Genomic DNA, 18,218 nt, shown 5'->3' on the forward strand with positions numbered 1-18,218 from the left:
GTCGCGCGGTAACCATGGCAACGCGCCCCAAAGACGCGGCGCGGCGATTGGCTGCCAAGGACGGTGCCGCTGATAGGTCCCCTCTCTCCCGCTCTCCTCGCGCCCACCCGGCCTGAGGAGAGAGAGCCGCGCCGCGGCCCGCCCGTCCCCGGGGTTCTCTCCGTGCCCGGCGGGGCTGGGCCTACGGGCCGCCCCCTGCCCGCCCCGGGGCTCCTCCCCGCCGGCAGGGCCGCGGCAGCGCCGGTCCCCGCTTTGTCACTGAAGCACAAAGGTTCTCGGCGGCCCGGGGAGGCGGCGGCTCCCTCCGCCCCTGAGGCGGGGAGCGGGGCCGGGGCCGGGGCCGGGGCCGGGGTTTGTGGGGCTTTCAGTCAGCGAAGCTGCACGTGTGGGTGCTCTTAGCATCGCCCCGCGGGGCCTTTCCCGAAGTGTCGAGCCAGAATGCAGCATCCCCGCGTCTGTCAGTGGCAGTGACGCCGGGGTTCGTACCCGCAGCCTCTGCGCCCTTGCGCGGCCCTGTGGGGCAGAGCTGCACCCGCGCACGGGGATGGCTTTAGGGGCAGCAGCATTAGGACCGGACGTGTTTTGTGTTTTGTTTCCCTTTACGTAGGTAGGACCACCGCAGCGTCGCGCACAGCGCTGCTCCCCAGGACCGCGGTGGGACGACGCCTTTCGCGCCCCAACGTGAGTAACGCCGGCGGGAGCGCGATTTGCTCGATCCGGAGCGAGACGCGGACCGTTTGGGCCCCATGAGCGGCACCGAGCGGTTCCGCTGACCGAAAGGACCTGGCTCCTTTTCGCACCGCTCCGCCGCAGCGTTCCGCGGCCGTGAGGGCGCGGCGCTGACAGGACGGGCCGAGGGGGCGGGGCCTAGAGGAGGGGGGCGGAACCTGCGCTGTGATTGACAGGCTGAGCGCGCGCGCGTGCGACTCCCCCCGCCTCCCCCGGCCCCTCCCCTCCGCGGCCCGTGCGCGGTGACGCAACGCGCGGCGCGCCGCCCGGCCCCGCCCTCGCCCCGCCCTCCCGCCGCTCCCCGCCGCCGCGCAGCCCGCGACCCTCCGCCGCCGCTTCCTCCTCCGCCGCGGCGGCGATGTGACCCCTCCCCGGCCCGGCCCCCGCCTTCCCTTCCGCGCAGCGAACATGGCGGAGGTGAGAGCTCGGCGGCGGAGGGGCGGGGGCCGGCCCGGGAACTTGTTGCGCGGGGCCGCGGCCGGGCGGAGCGTCCCGCAAGTTACTTGTGGGGCCGGGAGCAGGCCGCGACGCACCGAGCCCGGCACCCGCAGCCGAGCCCCGCGCGGCCCGGCCCGCCTCGGCGGCGGGGAGGGGGGAGCTGGGAGCGAGCGGCGCCTCCCGCCCCGGGGCCGCCCCGGGAGGCGGTCACCGCCCGCGTTAGGCTGTCCCGGGGGGGTCGGAGCCGGGCCGGGCCGGGGGGGACAGAGCAGCGCGGCGGGGCGGGGGGGTCCCCGCCTGTCCCAGCGCACAGAAAATCTTTTCTCCCGGGCATCGCGCGCGGCACCGTTGCTGGAGGATGGAAGGGGCATTTGTTTTCGTTAATTATCGTTTTGGAGACATCAGGACAAAGGGGGGGCTGCTGGCCCTTTCGAGGGGGGCGACCTTTCTCTGGAGGGGGAAGGAGGGCTGTGGGGGAAGCGCAGGGAATGACAGAAGGCTCCCTGAGCCCTTTGCGGGGTCCGTGCGGGATGACTGATGTGCACGTTTGTCCATCACGGTGGGATTGGGAAGAGCAGCGCTTTGATGTCCCAGGAGGTGAGTTAGGGTAGCTGAGTTGATGTTCTGTCAAGTTTCCTGTGAATTATCCTAAGATCTCAATTTTAAGGTAATTTGCTGCTTGAATAGTGTTGACAAACAAATTAGAAATGCTTACTTGGAAGGTATGCTGTAAACAGATTCTTCCCAGGATGGGCATTTCTTCCAGCTATACTTGTGGGGGAGAGGAATCTGTGTTAAAATATCCCGTAGGTGATGATTCTTCCCTGTTCACTTGAAATTTCCGAATGTATGTGAATTCTTAGTTGGTAGTATTTTTTTCAGCTATAATGTAGCATTACCTCCTGCTGTTGTTACTAAATGTAACAACATAAGCTGTCTTTACAAGTTAATAGAGTTGTTTCTCTTCTGCATCTTGAGAGGCAGAGAATCACAGGTCTGAGCCCTGAGACAATGAGGCTGCTAACTCCTGGCTCCATGAAGCCAGACACAGGGATTGGGGCAACGCACAGTTCAGGGTTTTGGTCGCAAGTTTCGCCAGCTGCTGATAAGTTTTGTTAATTTAGCCCAGTGTTATTGTGAAATACCCCCAGAGCTCTGTTCTGTGAGAGCCAAGGCTCGCCATGTTGCTGGGAGCCACAGTCAGAGCTGCACTACTTCCTATTTGGTACAGTCACGTACTTCTATTGACGTTGCAGCAGGAACGGGGCTGAGAGTTGTAGGGGATGTGTGCTCCAGAGAGCAATAAAGCCATGGGGTATGGAGGGCAGACAGGCATTGTTTTTTTCACTTTATGGATGTTGTTCCAAAGGGAAAGGCTTTTGTTACTTGTTGGCTTTTGATATTTTACTAAGAAAGGAAGAGGATATATTTTTTTCCCCTCCTCAGTATTTTGAAGAAAAGCTCTGATGAGTTCTTTGTTGCGTCGGGGCTGCTTTATCTCTGAGTACGGGGCAGGAGCAGCACAAAGAGGCTCTGGAAGCCTCGATCCACCTGTGGGACAAGCTCAGAGGTGGCAGCAGCGACACGGGCTTGGCTGATATTTGTTTGCATCCACTGAACTGTTTGTGCAAACAGCTTTATGCCTGCACTGCCTTCTAGATATGGAAGCCAATGAAAATTGGGAATAAAAAAATCTCCATGATTTAAGCTAGGAGCAGTGTGCTGAATATGATAGCCCTTAGTGCAGCTCGTGACTTCTGTAGGGGGTGGGATGAAGTCTCCTTAGCATAGCAGTGCCTGGAGGAGCTGCACGATAACAGTAATAAGGATGGAGCTTCCTGAAATTGACGGGGAAGTTCTTCAGACAGGAGCTCTGAGCCTGCTTAGTGAGTCAGTGAGTCCAGAAAGTGAAACTAAATTAACAAAGAAGCCTGTTTCACTTTTGTAGAAATGTATTGATTTGAATGCAGGACAGACAGAGGGGAAAAAGTAGTTTGAATGTATATTATACAGGGTTTAGATTTGGGATTAATAACCTGTTTTAGGGTTTTGTTCCACTTCAAAGCATGCTCGTGTGGTGGGTTTGAGTGCTAATGCTCCAAAATATTAGAAGATTGTTCAAGGCGTAGTCAGAAAGAAAGCATCTCTAACTTAAGATCAGCTCAGGCTTTGTGTATATTACAGAATTGTGCTTTAAGCAGCTTATTTAGTCTTTGTGGTGGAGTGAATGGTGAGATGTAATTTTTTTCCCTACTATAAGAATTTTAATATCTATTGAGAGGAGAAGATTTTGACTTAAAAGCGTGATTAGTAGTTGAAAGAATGCTTCTTTGTTGTCGTTTGTTTATCCATTATAATGTTTGAATAAAATGTGAGAATGAGATCTTCTGATTGCAAAAACTCAAGGAGATGGGGTCAGGCTATCTGATGGCAGGTTACAAAGCTAAATACCTGCTATGATTTCCAGAAGTGCTGAACTCCTGTTTTTTTGTTGTTTTGCTCTGTAATAGCTTGTTCCAGTCAGGTTGCTACAGGCACAATTGGGGGTAAATGCAGAGGACTTTCTTGGTTTGAGGCATTTTTTTGTGTGTGGTTTTTTTTTCCCCACCCCCCTAAATCACTGGAAAGTAAGAGAAGTACCAGGCCTGCACAGGAAAGAGGATGCTTGTGTTTGATCGGGATGGGATGGGCAAGTTGGGGGTACAAATCCTTGAGCCAGACTGGCACAGCTTTGTTTGGGTTTCTGTATGTGGGTGGGAGAGGATGGACACGACAGCAGCTGGGCAGTCAAGCAGCTGTCAGAAAGGGATGGCTCTGCTCTCCTGCTGCTTCTGCATAGATGGGTGCTCCCTGAGCTGTGCTGTGGGCTGGCTCAGCTTGTAGCTGAGGAGGAATGAAATGCTTCCTGTAGGGCAGCTGGTGGCATCAGCTAATGCAGAGATCCAGGGGCCACTGGAGCTGGGATGGCAGAACCAGACTTGGGGATTGGTAAGGGAGTGGTGTCTTCCCCCTTCCAAAAATGACGAGCCATGAGGTTGGTTCAGCTTCTCCTTGGGCAGTGTGCTTGACTTGAGCAGTTCTGGATGCTCGCTTGCACTAGGAAATGCAGTCCTGTTGGCATCCTTTGCACCAGGATAGTGGTGTTCCTTGCCCTGTGGTGGGATGATTCTGCTTGCTGGCTGCTGGAATAAAAAGCTTAAACTTTGCTGTTTCTGGGTGGTTAACAGCTTGAATGGGCTTCCTAGGGTCTTGGCCAAGGATGGGAAGAAGCAGGAGCTGTATGGGAGAGGAACAGGACCAGCTCTCTTCCAGAATCAGTGGACAGTTGAACTGAGTTCTGGTGACTTCTTTGAATGCATTCCAGTGTTGTTTGCATTTCTGGAAGCTTGGTCAGAAAATCAGTTTATTAATGTTGTGTGGAAGTGCTTTAATAACCCCTCTTTAAATCTGTAATAGCTGGCAAGATTTTTCTCCTGTCTGCTGTTCTTCCGTAAGTTGAAGATTTTTAAACTTCTTTGTGAATCAGAATCCTAGTTTTCCTATGCATCTTGAAACAAGTGCAGAGATAGTGCTTAAGAAATATGTGTTCTAATAACATTTTTTCATGTCCTTAAGCTTTCCATTTTTATTAAGCTATGCTATTGCTTTAAAATAATATGGGTGAGTATAGCCTCCCCTGGAGGAAGCAGCAGTAAAGTTAGCATGATTGCTGATGAGATTCCAAGTTGAGGTGTTCTGACAGTTGGGACAGAGCTTTTGAGTGATGCTTGGATACAAAATAAGGTCAAAACAGGTTAAAGTGAGGTTTCCTGCTGATTAAAATTGATGATTTGCATCAATCCATCGTAGTGAGCAGTACTTTTGTTCACTCTCATTAGATGTGTAGATCAGACCGATACTGTTTGTATGTCTTCCTTTGGAGCAATTTTGGCAGAGTAACTCACAGAGGTATCAGAACCCAGCGCAGAGCTGAGGGTTCCATTCTGGCATCCCTGGTAAGCCTGTCATGTCCAAGCAGTTGGTTACACTCACTGGTTGTATTCTCTCTGCTTTTCTTACAAGCTATTGAAGAGAAAACAATAGCATTTAGTGTTCTTCATTTCTAGAATTGGAAAAATGTTTTTTTTTTTTTCCTGTCATAATGGAAGAATTTTGTGGATTTTTGTGCATGTATGATAGAATACTGCTGCTTGTGGGTTTCCTGCTTGAGTTCTTTCTAATGCAATGTAGGGATTTTAGGTAAATAGTGGAATTGTTGAAAAGTTTGGTTTCATTTTGTGCTTTTTCCTGGCCAGCAGCCCCAGTCTGCATTATTATTTCAATGTTAATCCATTCATGTCACAAATTGTGCACAAAATTGTTTTCTTGCGGAGCTTGGCCTGTGGTGGTGTCTGGTTTCTCTGAACTGCTATTGCAGGATGTGATGGCTCCGTGGGCTTCCAGTTTCTCTTCATGAGAAACTTCAGGGTATTGCAACAAGTTGAGGCTGCTGCTGTACTTCGTAATGGATGTGACTAATAAGTTGTTAGGACCAATAGAAAATGTGTGCTTTAGATAAGACAGGGGTGGTGTTCTGAGGAACTGCTGTGCTCATGGTTTGTAATACTCCTTGAGGAGAGAAGATCTCCTGCTGGAGTTGCAGTGAGCATGATGTCTTGTTGTTCCCCTCTGCCTGCTGTTCTCCTGCTATACCCCTTACAGCACCCACCTCATTGCAAGCATAGGTCATTTGAATGCGAGTTCAGCAGCTGATCCAGCAGCAGCACAGTCGTGGGCCATCAGATGGAACCTGCTTTCACTACCCTAAAGCTTGCTCTCTCCTTTTGGCTCAGAGCCATGAAAAACGTAGGAAAATCTGCTCTTTGGTGCTTCTCACGGAGGTCTGTGCTGTGCTCACCTGTGACTGCTGAGGCTGGCAGGGCGGTTAGCTCCTCTAGGAGATCTTGGGGTGATCAGCACTGCCCTGACAGTCTCAAGGTGCACGTATAAGGTGCTGCTTCCTCTTGCTGCAGGCAGCTGTGGCAGGAAGGGAAGCGCAATGGCGTAGCTCTGGAACTCGCCTGTTAGTACAGATTCACTCCAGTTGCATCTTTGCTTTGCTTCTGCTGTAGTGTGATAACATTTGACAGAAGGGTGAAGCAGATAGCTGGCTGGAGGAAGCTCTGTCGCCTCAGGGAGCATCGTCAGCTGACACCTTTCAGCCTTCTGTGTTTCTCTTCAATCACTGCTTTAAAAATTCATTTATTTTTTTTAAGTAACAGCTCTCGCTTTTGTTAGCAGCGCAGCTGAATTATCTTTCTGCTTAAGAAATATCACTCATGTTTATAATATTCTGTTTCTCCAGAAAAACGGAGGGTTTTTTGATGTTTTTTTTAAATGAAGTGCCAATAAACAGAAACAAACTGTATCCAGTGCTTGGCTGGTCTTGAAGGAAAGGTCATCTTTATTGCCTCTAAATAGAGCCAAGGCTTGGAAGGGAGCAGCCAGGTCAGGGGATCTTTGCTAAGGTAGTTCCAGGTGCAGGGGTATCTGTGTGCAGTCTGAACTGAAACACTGCAATTCATCTTATGTTCTGGCAATGCAAGAACTTTGTCATTTAGCAGCCAAATTAAAAACAAAAACAAATTCCTCATATGTATAAAGGCTTCCATTTCATGTGCAGAAGGGCTTGGATATCATTATGGTTTTGGCTGTAAAAATACTTACATGTAAAACCATTAAATGAGGGGCAGCATGGATGGGTGTTTTTCCTTCTGTTCAATACATTATTGTTTTATTCCTGAGGTGAAAACAAGACAAACCGTTTGCACATGCACGGGTTCTTTTGGTGCGCAGGTAGAGAGGGACAGGATGGAACTGTCAGCCTTCCACTGAGATGCCTACTTCTGCAAAGGGACCCAAGCCTTGAGAAAGGGTTATTCTTTGCCATTTTAACCTGTCATTTTCTCCAGGCCATCACTTGGCTTAGCTTGCAGAGAGCTCTTCACATGGCTGCCGCGTCGGCTGGTAAGACCTCACAGCTTCTGCATGGGTCTCGCAGGCTTTGTAGCTGATGTTGTGAGGTGATTTGAACAGTAAGATGTACCACCAAGTTGCTGTCTAAACCATGAGTATTCAGAACTTCGGTTTTCTGTGCAGTCTTTAAATATTATTCATGTAACTGTTTACCTGTGTTCGGAGAATAAATCCTCTAAGAATGGAGTGCCTATTACTCATTTCAGATCAGCAGTTTACTTTTAATTAGTCTGCTTAGGGAAATGTAGCTTTAGTGATGTTGAAATGATGTTGAAGCACATACATGTCTACTGAGTAGTTACGTGTACTCTCCACCAGCTGCTCATGCTTCATTTCTTGTGTTATGTAACAGGGAATACTGCTGTGTTTTAAGGTTTAGTTCCCAGTTGATACTGAAGTTTCCAGTGCCTCAGATGTAGTTAAAGCAATCCACTGTAACCCAGAAATTAGCTTCAGTATTTCCCTGTCGTATGGTTGAAAAGGCTTGGGCATCTACTTGATAATTTGTCATGTTTATTCCCATCAATGTAAATTTAATTTTAGCTTTTAAATATTTTAGTTAACGTTTAGAGAGCTCTTAAACATAACTGAGTAAATTTGAATGGAATATCTATTTGCCATTGTCTGGAAGGGGCTAGATACTGAGTTTTAAGATGTTTCATTATATGTCAATTATATTAAGCAGCACGGAAGATGTTAATTACAACAGCAGTATTGTAGATAGAAGTGAAATTGTGTAGAGTCCTTTCAGTTCTCTTCAGGTGCTCCTTTGTAGGCTGTAGGAGAAATGTAAAGAGAAGACTCAGTGCACTATTTCAACAACTTTTGCTTTTGGGGCATCATGTTCCAGTCCAAGCAGCTACGAAGCCATGGAATAAGGCACGAAGATCTCTGCCAACGTGCAGAATGGAATCGAACCAATGCTGCAACTTCTGAAGTAGTGGGTTTAAAAATAAGCTGTGCAAAACCAAAAATGCAAACACCTTTCTGCACTAAATAAATCTATCGTGATGTCAGTTCAGTTTTATTTCTGCCACTTAACTTCTATCGCAAATCATAGCAACACAGACCTCCCAAAGCCCAGTGAGTTTTTGTTGTCAGAGTAACAAGCTGTAGACCCACTAAGTATGTTTTATCTGTGGTGCCTATCTTAGGTTCGTTGCTTGCCAGTCCAAAGATGTCTGAAAGAGACTGGCCAACTTCACTTCCATTTATTATAGCCGTACACTGACGAATGTATTTGACGTGATTTTTTTGGCTCAGTTGTTGCTGCAAGTGTTATTCACCCTCTGAAAGCACCTAGTCCACATGTCTTTCCTTAGATTCCTAAAAATACACATCCAATAAAAACAGTGACAGATTCTTCTAGTGCCACTCAAGCCTGATGTTTTGTTTAATGCCTTTTCTTTTACCTTTACCGTGAGGTACATTTTCTTCATATCTCAGAATTAGTGTTTCCTTCAAGTGGCTCAGCTGGAGCATGAACAAATGTGCTCAGCTATGCTGTGACCATGCAGCAGGACTCTCTGTGAATATTTTTTCATTCATTTGAACCCGTGGTCTGTTTGCTGTTACCTTTTTTGGTGGTGCTATGCATAGAATAGTTTGCACGTCGCCCATATATTGTCAGAATCCCATAGTTTTTTTTCTCTACTGGCCTGTTATCTTTTTTCTAAGTAGCAGTTCTTTGTTTCTGTGAATGCCCTTGAGGCAAAAAAGTGCTTTGTGCTTCTCTGCGAATTGCTGCAACAGAAAAGGAAAAGCCACTGAAGCATATAGTGCTATCCTTTTTTCACAGGAATTACTGTTATATTGACATACCATAACTTAGGACTTGGGATGCAATGATACCAACGCAGCAATATGATCTTTAACTACTGCCAAGAAATTTTCATAAGCAAATGCCCTCAAAGCCATCTGTTGTGCCCTGGCCACAGTCACGATTGCTTGGAGGAGAGGAAATGACGGCTGAGCAGTCAAGAGTTGCAATCATTGTCTTGGAACAGCTCTTTCATCAGAGGATGCTTTCACCTTAGTTGTAGTGTTAGCAGATGGAAAGGGATGCTCCTGGTCTCCCACCACCCATCCTTCTCCTCCTAGAGCCCAGCATCAAGCCTTGCAGCATGTCCACAACTGCAGAGGCCCACAGTGAGAGTTTGGCTCACAAATAGGTTGGAACACTAGTGCTATTTTTCTCTAAGATTGGTTTGCTGAAGCAGCACATGCAGTAGCTTTCCAGTTGCTGGACCTGATGACACAAGTGGCAGAGGCACATGGAGTGGTGGGAAGAGGTCAGACTACTACTTTTGGCAGCAGCTGGCCAATAATATAAAAGAGATGTAACATGAAACTGCATCTAGCTAGAAATAGAAGGCAGGAAATGATAGACAGCGCATCACTCACAGTAGAATGTATGAAATGCAGAGATGATAATCCACAAACTGGGACATACTGAGTGGATCTGGTAGGCAAAGCTTAGCAGAAAGGAATAGAGACCCAGAGGCTGTTCTCCTGAAATTTGCCCATGAAGTTTGTAGCAAAAATGAACTAGAACCTTCCCAGGGATGTGTCCGTCTTGCAAGGTAGTCTGAAGTGAATGTGATGTTCTGGAGTTCATTAGACTTTTGCAGATTTTCTATTTTGGTGTTCATATTTTCAGACTAGGGTTGCACTGGATATATGTTTTGGAGTTGTTGAAAAGGCACGGGGTTGTTCTGAGCTCCGGAGGCATTGCAGTATTTTAGCAGTGCTTTGGAAGCTGTGCAGGAGGTGATTGCATTGGAAGTATTTCAGCCTGCTGGGAAGGCTGGTGGCTTTCCTGAGCTATTGCCACACTATTTCAGAAAATGGAACTTTGAAAGCTGGCCTGACTTTTATTAGATGCCTTTTTGTCTTGCTATGGTTTCATGTTCACTCTCATCACAAAAGGATTTCATTACGGTAAGCCCCATTGCAATACATATTGGAGCATTTTTAGCTGCAGGATTGTGGAGGCAGGCAAGGCAAAGCTGGGTCTACAAGAGCTGGGTGCCCAGGGCTGTACGTGGTCAGGGTATGGGCATCCCCAGGATGCAGGCTGCACAATCTCTTGGGCAATGTGTGCCCACGTGTCATCACGCTTGAAAGATAGGGAAAAGATCTTTTTACTGTATTTCGGTTTGTATCCATTGACTCTTGTCCTGCTATTGGGTGCTGCTGGGAAGAGGCTGGCTTTATCTCCTGCACGTCCTCCTGTCAGATGTCTGTGCACATGGATAGGATTCCCCTGAGCTCTCCCTTCTCATGATTGAAACAACAAGCTCCAGCTTGTTCCAGCTTCTTATATATACATACGTATAGGGTATATAAAATGCACATACAAGTCATGTAAATACGTATGCACCTGCACACATAGGTAAATCATGCAGGTCCTTTGGGGTGGTGTCAAGTTCTTGATGGACAAAAGCCTAGCAGTGCTGCTGGGGCTGGGGCTCTTGCCCTTCGGGGCAGTGCTTCAGACACTTCACCATACTGTGGTCTGTTTGCTTGAACGTCTGCCATCCCAAATTCACAGTGAGTGCTATACTTCCCTCAGGAGCCCTGCTCTGCTGCTAGCCCCCTACAAGTGCCCCCACTCTCTCCCAGCTGAGAGCCCTATGGAAAGCCCATCAGCAGCCAGCTGGGGAGGAGAGCAGAGCATTATTTCTCCTTAGCCAGAGACTAGTGCTAGGTAAGGAGGATACTGGCCATTAATAAATATGGCTTGAATGTTGGACAGAGGTTTTATTTTGTCTTCAGGAGCGTTAGCTTGTGTAAGAGCCTTCTAAGAATGACTCATTCTAATAGCCGGGCAGAAAGAACAGTTTTTAGATGCCATTTGCAGAATTTATTATTTACTAAGTAACATGGTTTATCCCTTCGAGTAGATTTTTTAAGGGCTTTCTAGGAGGCTAAATCCTGCTCTCTGTTCTGTGAGGGCAGAGGCACTTCTGGAATAATGTTTCATCATCAGTCACAAGATAGGCTTTTTCCCTTCTTGTATTTCCAGATCACTTCTGCTTTCCTGCCCTCGTCTCAGGGCAGCTTGGAGTTCAGATGGTTGGTTCTGGGGCAGCAGTCCGTGTTGTACTGCCATCCTCCAGGCGTGCACCTTCATCAGACAAACGGCACATACCGGAGAGGAGCTGGTCATTGTGGGCTGCTTTTGGTACCCAGTGGCAGCTCAGCCTATGCTAGTAATGCCATGCACTGGATATTTTTCTAAGATAATCTTGGTGCACTTTTAGCAGGGCTGCAGTCTAGCTATAGAATTATGTATATGTACAAGTATGTATCATGAATGCACTAATCAAAGTTTTCCAAATTATTTCTTGGCCAAATGCAGGCAGTTTTCCCTGAAGACAGCATTGTGCGTTATGTAAGATAATAACAACATCCTTGATCCCAAGCAGAATCTCAGTTTCCGAAAGGCAGTGGAGAAGGAGGTACTGTGGCTTGCTGGAGTCAGAAGTCAGTCTTTCTGGCTTTGCAAAACCACTCCAGTCAGCGTGTTCCTGAACCATTTGCGTGCATTTTCAAACCAAACGAGGTTTGCATGTCTGACATGCAAATCTGAGCCCAGGAGGGTAAGGATTGGCAGACCTATAAGCAAGGGACAGTGGGATTTTGTGGCAGAATGATGAGTGTTCTGGTGATAAACGTAGGGTTACCAAACATGGGAGCCTAAGGATGGCTGTACATGAAGGTTGTTGTGAAAATAAGTGTTTTTCTGTGTTTCAGAACTTGTGCTTGTTTTGTAGTCAGTGATTTGCTTCGGTTTGTTACAGTCATACTTGGGAAGAAAGTCAGACTTGTGTTGTGTTGTGTTAGAGACTAAATTGCTTTTTTCTGGTTGTACTATGAGGAATTCTCAGCATGGCTTGTGCTTGCCTTTTCAAAGTGTGCATTTAATTGAAATGTAAAGGAGATTCTTGTGTTACATAACATCCAGTTTCAAACACGAAAAACGATTTATTGCTTACCTTTTCAAATGTGAAGAATGAATTGTTCTAAATTGTGTTTCCACTGTCACTGTAATCTGTTGTGTATAATGCTGGGCAGTGGAAAAGGGGGTTTAGTACGTGGGGATAGATTGGGGTGGAGCTGTTCAAATCTCACCTTGTAACTTAAGTTTGTATGTATTCAACATAGAAAAATAATTTCCTGTGTTTTCTTTTTTCTTCTTCTTTTTTTTTTATTTTTTAGCCTTCTGTTGAGTCTTCAAGTCCAGGTAAGAATTTCTGACATTTCCTAAACTTGTGGGGGAAGAGGGTATACTTCAAAAATTTTCCATTTGTAACCTAAGGCTGTGGTCTGGTGAGTTCAGAGTAAGCATGGAGTCAAAGGAGGAGTTTCATGCCTTCTGCTTTTAAAACTGGTTATTTTCTGATATTCTGGTGTCCCACAGTTCCTGGTATTTGGTAATTAGCTGAAACATAAACTAGGAAACTATTTTTTTATAGCTTGGTACTGCTCTAGTTGGTGATACCTATTTCAGAGGATTTGGGCATCCTTTTGGTGGAAGAGCTTTCCAGTAATGACTTTAGCTGGACTGCTGTTGTCTCTGGAGCTCTTACTTCTTTTGGAGAAACCATCGATCACTTGCACGCCTCCAAGAACAAAGCAGAGCTAGCCCTGGCCCTCCCTCGTGTACCTGTAGTGGTGGTGCCGTTTTCAAGCTTTGCAAAGTGAAATATAAGCTCATGGAGATGATGGAAAAACGTGAGCAGGGCTAGAATGAGAACTCAGGTATTGCTGAATTACACCGAACGCTGCATCTGCCAAACCGTTCATTCATTCATTTTTCATTGTCACAAAACGTAACCACATTGTTCTGCACAGACCTGAAAAGAAAAACACATGGGGAAAAGTAGCTAAGAGTTTGGCATGAGAAATAGAATCCATATAATTGTGAAGCTTATTTTAGGTTTACATTTTGGAAGAGTCGTCAGGTTGTCTTTGTAGCTGTAAACAGGAAAGCTTGCGAGGTATCAAGGAAACAACTGTCCCAGGTTTATATTTGGAGTGTGACTACTCCCAGTCGAACTCCTGGTTCAAACAGATTTATGATTATGTAGGAAATAAATCTTCAAACCCGGAACATTTTGCAGATGTTTATGTAGGGACGCGATGTGCAGAGCTGTCTCAGGGCAGGAGGTGGCTGCTCAGTGCTCTGCCCAGTCCTTCTTCCACGAGCACCCAAAGGACAGTTTCTGCTGCCCTCTGAGCTGTGCTGCTGGCTTTGCCTAGATAAATGGGTGAGGGATTTCGAAGATATTTTAATTTCTCAATCTAATTTGAGTATTCAAGCATCACCAAAATAAAAATATATTAAAAAAACCTAAACTCTAACTAAAAAAAATTCTTTAAAATGTTTTCCATCAGGAGGTTCAGCAACATCTGATGACCATGAATTTGATCCATCAGCTGATATGCTGGTGCATGACTTTGATGATGAACGGACATTAGAAGAGGAGGAAATGATGGAAGGAGAAAGAAACTTCAATTCTGAAATAGAGGATCTTAACAGGGTAGGTAGCATTAAGTAGTCATAAAACATAACCACAGCCCACAGTCTTAAACAAAACACTTGCAGGTTTTTTTCCCTAATATTTGGGATTAAAACAAACCAAACCACCCCTAAAACATTAATAGGCAAATAACATAGATGGGGAAAAGGGGCCGAGCTAAATACGCAGTTCCCAAAGTTGGGAAAAGGGAACTGCTACATAAATACTCAATAATGCATAACGCTGGGCTTGTTTAGTTGCTTTTTGCATCAATGTGCTGGGATGTGATTTGCCTTTTAGAGCTAATAGGAGGCAAAGTGCGCTCCGCCCAAACTTGTGTCTTCCAGTCCTACTGTTTGCTAGAACGTTTGCACTTGATTAGTGCATGTAGATTTTGTTTTGAAAAGATCTGGTAATTTTACATTCCTTTTGCTGTCCTATACAAACATGCATTCTTATAATCCTTCAGTGGGGAAGATAGGAGTACCTTCCTTTTTTAAGGTGGAGAAAACAGAGACGCAGATAAACTGATTTGCTCAGTGCAAAAAGTTGTCAGCAGAGCTCAGCTTGGAACTCCCACATACTGATAGTAGTGATAAACTCATTGTAAAGTGTGTGTCTTAAGAAATAATTGTGTGTGAGATTTATTTGGCATTTTGAGGTTATGCTGTCGCTTACGTACTGCTTTAAATTACTTCTCAGCCAGGAATCATGTTCTTAAACTACAAACCAGGTTCATTATCAATGCAAAGTAATGTAGATACTGTCTGTGACCTCCCTGGCTGAAAAGGCTGCCAGAATAGATCATTAATGGTTTTTAAATGCCTGTTTGATGTGCAAATCCTGTTTAGCATAAGTGATCCTACCAGTTTGGCATTAAATTAATAGAGCATGTTTATTCTGCATTTTGGATGTAAATGATGATTTCCTTCTGGTGATTCCACATTTGATGTTAAATGGTAAACGTAAAGATAAATAAATTGCACGCGAGTTAAATATTTAGATTAAGTGAGAAATGGAGCTCCACAACTATCATATTCTTTTTAACTTCAAAATGTGTGTTTTTCCTCATAATTTGTGAGGAGCCAATGTCTGGCTGTGTAATTCTACCACCACATCACACTGCTTTGTTTGTAAGTGTGCATCAGCAGTCAGAGCATTCCCTCGTGTCCTGGCTGTGGGTGCTGCAGGCTTTTGGTTTCTGCACGTGTCTGTGACAGGACAGTGACTGGCATTCTAACTTTGCTCCCGGTGCTGCTCTTCTCTGGAGGACACCTTCCCAAGCTGGCACAGGAACGTCAGCCCTTTGTGGTTTTGCTGTAGGTAGAGCTCTTACTGCCTTTCACATACTTTCATGCCAGCAGGATTATGCTGGGTTTCTGCTTGTGGGATGGCAGGCCATGCATCAAAGCTTGCTTCTCTCTCCTTTCTTGTCCTCTTTTCATACTTCGGTCATGCCTTTTCTTAGACGCAGATGATAGACAGCCTAAATCTCAACACTACTGGCAAGACAAGTGCTATCCTGTCTTTTCCTTTCCCCAGACACTTACATGTATTACTTCAGATTTCCCCAGGCTGTGAATGTGCCAGATTTCCTTGCTCAGCTTTTTTGGAGGTGAGATGGCAGTCCAGTGGTACAGAGGCACCTCACTGGTTTAACTTCTGAGTGCCAGAAAAACTGCACGTTCCTCTGAGGATGAGAATCTTTTCTACTCATTGTTTGAAGCTTCGTAATCCTGCTTTGTCCCTAGGAAGAGCTATAGCAGATCTGACCAGAGTCCTGCATGCACTGTCCTGGCAGCAGTGTATGGCCAGGCCCCAGCACGCTGCAGAGAGGCACTTTCCTCCTCTCCCTCTGGGTCCCATTTCTCAGGAGGGCTCCTGGGTTTCCTTAGTGTTATACAGCAGCATCCCGGTCTCTTTAAATGAGAGACCCATAGGTGAAGGCACACAGTGTTTCTCCCAAATGCTCTTCCAGCCTTTGTCAGGGTACAGCTCTGGCATGTAGGGTACAGATGCTGTCTCCCTGTAATGCCTCTGTTTTTTTCCCCTTCCATAGATTTGTCCATTTGATTTTTAACCTCTGTAAACTTTGCGTCCATGAGGCGTGTGGCAGTGTTGCACAGTTCATTTGGTGCGAGATATATGTTTGGTTTTTATCAGGTGTGTTTTGTGTTCGTTTCAGTGGTTGCCCCTGAGCTCTTCATTTAGAAGAGAGTAGTTGTTTCTGTTGCTCTTCTCTGTGCTCCTCCTCATGATGTAGTTCTGTTACACCGCTCCTCCTCACTTACCTCTACTCCAGATATGTGATTTAAAACCCATTTCTTGTTACTAAACATCTTCCACATGAGAAATTTCTGTACTATTGGTCATCCTTGTTGCTTTTTTTTAACCTCTGTTTCTGCAGTGTCCTGAAACAACACAGAACTCACAACTGTGGTACCAAAAGTGTTGCATCTTTGGGAGTTGCTGGCACTCAGAGCTTTTTGAACTGTCAAGGACTCTTTTAAGGCTCTACCTAGGAAAAAGGTTCTAAAAACAGCACGACTTTCCTCTAACGTGGAGTAATCCAGCAGTTGCATAATTCACACCTATCTACAAGTTCTTTCTAATTCTGGATCTGTACCTTCAAATAGGAGGGTGATGAGGAGCACCTCATGAAAGTTTTGCTCTAAAAAAATGCAGTGGAGGACATTCATTTGGGTTTCTCTGACAGCTGTACTGTAAGGTTTTAATTATGGTCACAGTCCTGTCATGTTGTCCGCATGTGTAAAACAGGAATTCCTCTCTTCTGAGAGTTCACTGCATAAAATACAAGACATTAAGAGGGAGAATGAGGAGATCAAGTGCCACATGCTCCATGTCTATGTATATAGCTGAACTGAAGACTTTCAGCCAGTAAGTGGCTGAAAGGCTTAGTACTTTAAAGTAACACAAAATACATAGACAAGGAGTGCAGGTAACCCTTGTGTTACTGCTGCTTTTTCACAGCAGAACTAACTACACTTGCCTTTTGTGAAAGGTATTGATGTGTAGATAAATTAAGCCCTTAGGAGAGGAGTTCAGTGGCAGAAGTGTGGGGCCAGCAGACAACTCAAAATCTGATCATCAGCCAAGGCTTGTATTACATCCCAAGAAGCGGAGTTTGGAGCAGCCGTACGCACCTCTGAATGATGAGCAAGGGATTTGATCTCGTGAGACAGGTGATTTTAAAATGCTCTTAGAAAATCCTCCAGGGATGCCATATTCTGTCCCTAAAGGCAGGATCCTGAGGTATTGAAAGTACTGAAGTAACTCATTTGCAGACCTGCCAATTAATAATTTGTGTTAATAAAATGGATGCAATCGATAACAGTTTGGGGGCCACTAAACTTGAGGTCTGTCTGTATCTTCTGAAGTATCTCTTCAGAACAGGCCAGAATTCTACATGTAAAGATCTTTAAGCCAGCACATATTTCAGTAGATTTGCTTCCGAAGTATGTTTGTAGACAACAACATTAAACAGCTTTGGTTTTAAATGAGGAAATATGTATGTATCTGTGAGCCGTGCTGTCTTCACCTGGATGTCAGCTGACGCTGAAGATAAGGTCATCCATTACCCCCATCCAACCCCCTCAATTTCATTTTGTATTTCTCCTTTGGGGAGAGATACAGAGATGGTGAGGTGCATTTTTTGTGTTATTCTGTGTAAGCTAAGGTTGTAGGACTGTGCGGCACTGTCCTTACAGTGCAATTCCCCAAACAAAGGTTTAACTCCATGTTCAAGCCCTGCACTGCAAGTTCTGCTGACTCACATTTTCTCTGGTTTTTTTTTGTTTGTTTGTTTGTTTTTAATAAATAAGCACAAAATACTACACAGTTTTTCAGTAGTTTTGGGGCAGCAAATTGAATATTTATATTAATTTATACTCCAGTTTGCTCTGTATATGTACTGAAAAGTTTGTGATGTGTAGACCACGGATCGTACTTGACTGCCAGAATAATACATTCAGATAATCTTGGAGGTGTTCAAGACCAGATTGGATGGGACCCTGGGCAAGCTGGTCTAGTAGCAGATCTGGAGGTGGCAGCCCTGCCTATGGCAGGGGGTTGGAACTCAATGATCCTTAGGGTCCATGCCAACCCAAGCCATTCTATGATTCTGTGAATCTCTGCCACACTCTGTCTTGAGGTCATCTTAGAGCTGGGCACGGAGCAGGCTGCAGGCTGCAGGCTGCATGTTTGCCAGAGCACACAGCACATGCAGGCGTCCCACTGCATGGTTGGTTAGGTATCAGACTCCTCCTAGGAGCCAGTGGCAGTCTTCATCTGATGCTGAAATGAGTGACACCTGTGTTTCAGTCCCATGATAAATGTGTGCCTTGTCATTTCATAGGCATGGATTCATCCCGGGATCGTAGCTATATAACCAGATGTAACTGCCACGTGACAGTGCTGTGGTCAGATAGTAGGCAAACACCAAGAAGGGCAATGGGGCATACAGCCCCCTGGTGCCTTTTTAATGGACTC

The 18,218-nt window shown here is 45.8% G+C and overlaps 1 protein-coding gene across 15 annotated transcripts in view; it reads left to right on the forward strand.

Annotated features, from left to right (window-relative positions):
- The first annotated feature begins 81 nt into the window (after window positions 1-81).
- MIER1 (MIER1 transcriptional regulator) overlaps window positions 82-18,218 on the forward strand; it is a 31,675-nt gene continuing 13,538 nt past the window's right edge. For 4 of the 15 annotated variants that reach the window (XM_040704693.2, XM_040704694.2, XM_015291033.4 and 1 more), the window contains exons 1-3: window positions 1,115-1,764; window positions 12,406-12,430; window positions 13,585-13,730. In XM_040704693.2, coding sequence (XP_040560627.1) covers window positions 1,705-1,764; window positions 12,406-12,430; window positions 13,585-13,730 — 231 coding nt within the window. In that variant the 5' untranslated portion in view covers window positions 1,115-1,704. Of the gene's footprint in view, window positions 479-607; window positions 682-1,114; window positions 1,765-1,850; window positions 11,646-12,405; window positions 12,431-13,584; window positions 16,913-18,218 lie in introns of those variants that run through there. The other 11 variants (XM_040704695.2, XM_015291035.4, NM_001031292.2 and 8 more) reach the window with 9 other exon arrangements.

The sequence above is a fragment of the Gallus gallus genome, chromosome 8 (assembly GCF_016699485.2).
Source record: "Gallus gallus isolate bGalGal1 chromosome 8, bGalGal1.mat.broiler.GRCg7b, whole genome shotgun sequence".
Lineage (NCBI taxonomy): Eukaryota > Metazoa > Chordata > Aves > Galliformes > Phasianidae > Gallus > Gallus gallus.